At 36.5% G+C, this 6,744-nt stretch overlaps 1 protein-coding gene across 1 annotated transcript; it reads left to right on the plus strand.

Moving 5' to 3' along the window:
• Nucleotides 1-1,830: 1,830 nt before the first annotated feature.
• Nucleotides 1,831-4,190, plus strand: LOC134656807 (protein dopey homolog PFC0245c-like). The gene is made up of 2 exons (XM_063512330.1): nucleotides 1,831-2,034; nucleotides 2,227-4,190. Exon 2 carries the CDS (start codon nucleotides 2,231-2,233, stop codon nucleotides 4,187-4,189), a length of 1,959 nt encoding a protein of 652 aa, XP_063368400.1. The 5' UTR covers nucleotides 1,831-2,034; nucleotides 2,227-2,230; the 3' UTR covers nucleotide 4,190.
• Nucleotides 4,191-6,744: the final 2,554 nt, after the last annotated feature.

The raw sequence follows: 6,744 nt of genomic DNA on the forward strand, positions 1-6,744 counted from the left end.
CGACCGTTCATAGACTACGGTGTTTACTTACCATAGGCCGTAAGCCGTAAGCTTGTTTGCCAACGTCTTGGTATAAAAATATCATGTAGTACAAAGTTTTAATTCCAATTGTCAATTGTATTCCTAGGTAGGTTTTGTATATAAAAGAAAATTGAAAAAAAAAATATACCTAGTATTCGCTCACTATGGTCAGACCATAGATAAGTAGGTATATTATACCTTTTTGCACCAAGCTTGAATTTAGTATATATGTATAACTATGTACCTGTCGCTATAAGTTCATTAGGTAACCTCAGGTCTCAGGTAGGTCTAGGCTAAATGTACCTACAAACAGTTATTTCATCCCGGGTGATAACTTGATAAGTGGGTATGTGTATCATGATGCCTCGTAAACGTCAGTTATTTTATTTATTATTTATAAAGAGTTCGCTAAATTTGTATATATGTATGGAAAGTTTCATAGTAATACGCCCGGGCACGCCGGCTGACGTTGATCAGTCTGTCAAATGTGGTTGGTGCAACCGGCCCATAATCACTTTAAAAATGAGGTTACTTAATTCAAATGTCAAAATAAATTCATTCGTAATTCAAAATCAAATGCACACTGTATACTGATATTTCATCAGAGTACAAATCGTTTATAAATTGTCAATAAAGAGATAAATATATTTTAAATAAGTATAATATTAGTAGGAAAATTGTACAGTCAAGTGTAAAAATATGGGTGCACTCATCATACTCATAAATATGTCCCAATTATCCCATTATAGCTGTTATGTCAGCGATTTAAAAACTATGGGAGTTTTTGAGAAGTTGTACTGCACAGCTCACCCGCTTAGATTATTCTGCTGTTAACTGTACAAGTGGCTTGAGCTATGTAGACTGATTCTAAATTATAAATCTGTATTTTTGAATGAGCCTTACTCGATGTAAATAATTTCCCTTGTGAAATAAATTATCTAAATCAGATCTTAATTATGTACCTAGTATTTCTATATAAATGTGGGGAAACCATTCGATTTGCGTTTTTTGTGGGTGTAGGAGATGTTTTATGATTTTATGTAAATGTGTTTTTGTAGTCTTGTTGTCTTTACTTGTTACATATTGAAAATACTTCCGATTGTGTATTTCGGATATGTTAAATATAAGCATTTATTTAACAAACTCTTGAAGGGGTTTCAAGACTTTCAAGTGTGTCTAGGTCATAAAATTATTTGAACCTTTTAACTTACCTATTCCTATGAATTATATTTTAACGTATTTTTTTTTCATAATTATGACTAAGGCGTTAAGAGTGCATGTTCAGATATTATTGAGGACCTTGGCCGCTTTGGTGTACCTGATCACGAGTGTACTTAAAAAGTTATCTAAGGAGCCACTCAATAGTGTTTTTTTTTATTAGTCTCTCTCGTTTTGTACCTTAATAAATGGATTATAAATGTTGTTAGTTTCTCAGTAAGTCCAGGAGGTGGTGGTTTAATGTACTTAATTAATTTTATTACATATTTTTAGTGTAGTGCTTCAATGTTCCATTGATTGGACCAGTTTGTGATAATTTGCATTGGTTATCGTTACCAATGTCGTGATTTATTAGAAATATAATTTATGGAGCGTTTTTAGCGGTTTTATTGTACATATTTCCTTAAAACGATTACTCCACATACTTAACTATAAATAGAATAAACAAAATTCTGTGACGATCTATTGATTTTGCTGTTTTGCTGTGCATCTAATTATTAGAACTTTTGATTTAAGCACCATCTAGGAACAACTAGTGAAACTATTCGTCTTGCAGTCGCATTTGGTAGAAAATTTAATTGTATACTGGCAACTAGGCAGCTGTCAAAAAAGTAACCGCCATACACGCACCATTGAACATCTGCCGATTTTTTGTTTACATATTTCAAACGGAAAATTATGAATGAAATGCATTGTTTTAATATGATCTGTGAATGCAAATCGAATGTGGATTAACTGATAAGTGATATTGTGTACGATTTCGTGATATTATACTGGAAGCACTCGTATTTGAAGGTAAGATTTCGATAAATTATTTACGTTGTGTTGTTCGAGTTTATAGTTAAATTAATCGAGATAAACAATCTCCATAGCGAATTTCATCTAAATAGATTCAGTGGTTTAAGCGTGAAGAGGTTATGGATAGACAGAGAGCCAAGAGTTACTTTCTATGGACTAGAACATTACATAAATCCATTTCTGTTTCAGCAAAATGGACTCCGTCAACAATAACCAGTTTGAGGTAATACCCAACACCAAAGCGAAGCGCAAGCTCACTACTCCGAGCAACAACGTTTACCTCAACCCAGCGCTGGACCTCCTCGCCAACGAAGACCCCATGTGCAACACGGCCATGGAAATTGTCCCCAAGAAACGCAAGAGAACCAAAAGCTGTGACATCACCACTTTTGAGAACACTGCGCTGGATCTCGGTATCAGCAAGGCAGCGGTTAATGAATTTTTGGCTAGAGAACTGCAAAATGTTAAGAGAAACACAAGGAATTATGATGTTTGTAGATTAGGATCCGTTGAAGAACCTATTTATGCTAATATGAATGATTTAAATCCACAGAACTTAAAGAAGACATTTACGCTTGAAACATTAAATGTGCCGCAGAGATTGCATGGTAACCTTAATGATGACACTTTAATGAATGTTACTAATCTACAAAGTAATTTTAGTAATTTTCCATCTAATTTAGAAGTCACAGATACTGATGAGGTGTCACATATATCAAAGAATTTGAGAGAGTTTACAAATGGAATGTTGAACATCCCTCAACAAGATGATACATCAAGTGCTCCTTACATACAAGGCACATCTAACAACGAACCAGTCAATAAGCCACAATTTTTAGAAACAACTTTTAACAAAGAATCATTTTTAAATGTGCATCCAAATTTACAAGACACCGATGAAACTTTAGACTTATCTGAAATAAAAAATGATGTATTTGATTCTGGTGTTTCCGATATGGAACATAAACCATTGAATGCTCTTGATAGTGAAATGCAAGATTTCTCATCCATCAGTAACATTACTAATGTACAAACGAACATAACAAATCAAATATTTGTAAATAATCCTAGTAACCTCAGTCTAAGCTTCATAGATAGACTAGCTTTAGATTCTCCAAATGGTTCAAATCAATCAATCTACTTTGATGACGATTTAAATGAAAGCAACATTATGGAGATAAAAACAATCACAATAATAACTAAAAAGAAAAAGATACCTGATAAAAATAACACTAACCCATTTCTGAATCCTAATATTGCTGATGAGGTAGCTGTACCTACAGATAATCCATTTTTAGATGTCAATGAAACCAGAGCTGAATCTGAATATAATGCTGAAGCTAATATTTTACAAAATAACATACAGACAAATGAAATAATGCCAAGGAGATTATTCGCACATGATACTAACAGTACAATATCTACTGTAAATGAATCTAATGTCGAAAATCAGTATGAAAACATAGATGGATATAGATCAGAGAGCCCTATCTATGAAAATACGGATGAAAGTTTAAATAAGCAAAGCAAAATACTTGGTTGTGATGTCTCACAATTCAGTGCCATAGACATCATGAATTTAAATAAAATCAGTCAAGGGAATACCTCCAATGAATCAAGCGAAGCTAAGAAAGATATCAAACATCAAATCTTAAAAGCTGGCAATAAATTGTCTTCAAGACTATTCAAAACTTTAAAAAAGACTTTTAAAGGCGAAAAAGACAAACCTGATCCAAACATCACTTTGAATCCTTATGAAGTGCCTAGAAAACCCAAAGGGAAAGCTGTTAAAGACTCAGGTTTTGAGAATCCAGCGCTAAATCTAGACATTTCAGATGACATCGAGATTGAAGAAATTGATGGAGTAGAACATACGTATGAAACTATAAAGACTCTTAGAAATACTCGCTTAAATATGAATGTGACGCCACTTAGAGAAAGAAATTACGAAGCAGAGACATCGCATAATAGAACTAATACCCCAGGTAAGAAGGTCCGTTTTGATTCAACGCTGAACCAGGAAAAGATTATTACTGGGAACAGTTTTGATGGTGACATCCAAAGTCCGGGGTTCGATTCTAAGATTGATAAATATCATGATGAGTTGGAAAACTGTATAAACGAGAGGAAGTTTTTACAGCAAAATATGTGAGATTTAGGGCGTCCGCTAGCCGGCGCGGTTTCACGGGGCGGGTGAGCGGGTCTACAAAAATGGTATGAGCAAAGCTAAAGTCTGTGCGGAAAGAGTAGACTCGTGGAATGTATTGGGCCCCATACATTCCACGACTCTTCTCTTTCCGCACGTACTCAGGGTAACATTCCATTTCCATAGTAAAATGAACAGTAGTGCAGCTGCGGTTGAATGGACTGTCACCTCTGGCGCGACTGCGTGCGACGGATTTTAACTACAACAGCAGCCGCATGCGTGCGCCCGCTCCGTGCACCCGCACCAACTAGCGTTCGCTCTTAAGTATTAATATATAATTAAGGGAATATTCTAAGGGTAATGGAACTTACCATCCTAATAATCGGAGACAAAGAAAAATAAAGACTGTTTAAACGTAATCAGTATCAATATCAGTAATAAAGAGTTGACCAACAGCAATTCGATTGGATTTTTACATAAGTACTTTAAATCATAATTATGTAGTACTTGCCAAAGCATGGTAAATTCCAAAGTGTGTATTTAAGTTTAAATTATTTCTAGTTATAATAGGGAAATTCGCCAGTAACTGGCTTCCGACCAATAACTGGCCACCCTAAACTAAATATGAATTCTATTCGCCTATAAACAGAATTCATTTTAGTATAAGGTTTCAATAACTGGCCAGCCTTCAATAACTAGCCGCCTTATACTAAAATGAATTCTGTTTATAGGTGAATAGAGTTCATTCTTAGTTTAGCGTGGCCAGTTACTAGCAGGTGGCCTGTTACTGGCGAATTACCCTACTTATAATTTATATTAAGTATTTCCTATAATTTTATTATGAAATAACACGGTACCCTGAGGTACATATGTTATACTCGTATAATCAAGTTAATATTTATTGATAAGCTTGGCACTTGCACCATTCCACTAACCGGGGGTTAACCGGTTAAACCTGGAGTTACCATGGTAACAAGTACAATTTGACACTGGGTTAACAATTTAACCGCTTAACTTCGGGTTAGTGGGATGGTACCCACCCTTAAAAGTGTTATAGAACTAGTAGGAATCGAAAGCCTATTTTTAATGATAGTTATATATTATAGGTCATAATCGTAGCACTAAAAAACTTTGGAGTATTCTCTAAATTTATGTGTTTTTAAGTTTTCGATAAATTATATTATTGTAAAACAAAACAAAGCAAGCCAAAGCAGTATTCAAACATTTTTGTATATGTAGGTAGATTTTAACGGCCACCTGGGCTAGTTAATGTGACCAGTGAGCCTAGTGACCTTACTTACGAAGCAGGCGGGCCCACAAATAAACGCCTTTACCAGGATTTGAACCCTCTTCTTCTTCGCGTTATCCCGGCATTTTGCCACGGCTCATGGGAGCCTGGGGTCCGCAAGACAACTAATCCCATGATTTGACGTAGGCACTAGTTTTTACGAAAGCGACTGCCATCTGACCTTCCAACCCAGAGGGGAAACTAGGCCTTATTGGGATTAGTCCGGTTTCCTCATGATGTTTTACTTCACCGAAAAGCAACTGGTAAACATCAAATATTTCGTACATAAGTTCAGAAAAACTCATTGGTACGAGCCGGGGTTTGAACCCGCGTCCTCCGGATTGAAAGTCGCACGCTCTTACCGCTAGGCCACCAGCGGACTTGAACCCTCAAATCCTGGTAAAAGCATTTGTTTGTGTGTTCATCACATATTTGTTTTTGTTCCTGAGTTATGGATGTTTTCTTTGTATTTAAGTTTCTATCTAATACATAATGTAACAAAAATAGTGGGGATCCGTTTTAGGGCAAACTCGGTATCGTGTTCTAATTAGGAAAAAGTGTAAGAACATTTTTTTGACGCGAAACGACACGGGAGTCACGGGACACGGCCTGGTCAGCTCGGTCTAACGTGAGTCATCCTTAATTCCTAATTAAATTTATTGAATAGCTGTATATTTGCCAAATAAATATTGTAACACTATTATGCTGTTTTATTCTCAATGCCGAGGTTATCTCGAGCCGTCCCCTGCAGTATAGGTACTAAAGAAAAACTGACAATGCCTCCGCCCGATACCCGTGCTCCGGGTGGCCTAGTGGTTATGGTATGTACCGCGAATGCACAAGACGCTGGTTCGATCCCAGTCCTGGGAAAGGCCTTGATCGCTTTTTCTTTCATATAGGTATCACGTCTATTTCAGTTCGGTGGTGCCTGTAATACGTGGGCAATACTGAAAGTTCCTATCAACTCGAAAACTCTTATGTAGCATTTTCTTTTATCATCCGTTTTCTTAACTCTTTTTTGACGATGCTTACTTTTTTGTTATTGTTACTATACGATCAACCTGAAATGGCTCCTCGATGGGCCAGCGCCGGCCACTCCAAGGGACGCACTTGCTCCCTCTAACGCATAAATATGCGTTAGAGGGAGCAAGTGATATTGCTATCTCATTCTACCGCATGGCTGCGTCCCTTGGAGTGGCCTGCGCTGACCCATCGTGTAGAGGAGCCAAAAAGTACACTGCCCACTTTTAACCCCCGACGCAAAAACAGGGGT

The sequence above is a fragment of the Cydia amplana genome, chromosome 19 (genome assembly GCF_948474715.1).
Source record: "Cydia amplana chromosome 19, ilCydAmpl1.1, whole genome shotgun sequence".
Lineage (NCBI taxonomy): Eukaryota > Metazoa > Arthropoda > Insecta > Lepidoptera > Tortricidae > Cydia > Cydia amplana.

Coding starts and splice junctions, on each gene's coding strand:
- LOC134656807 (XM_063512330.1), top strand. CDS start 2,231: ATGGACTCCGTCAACAATAACCAGTTTGAGGTAATACCCAACACCAAA.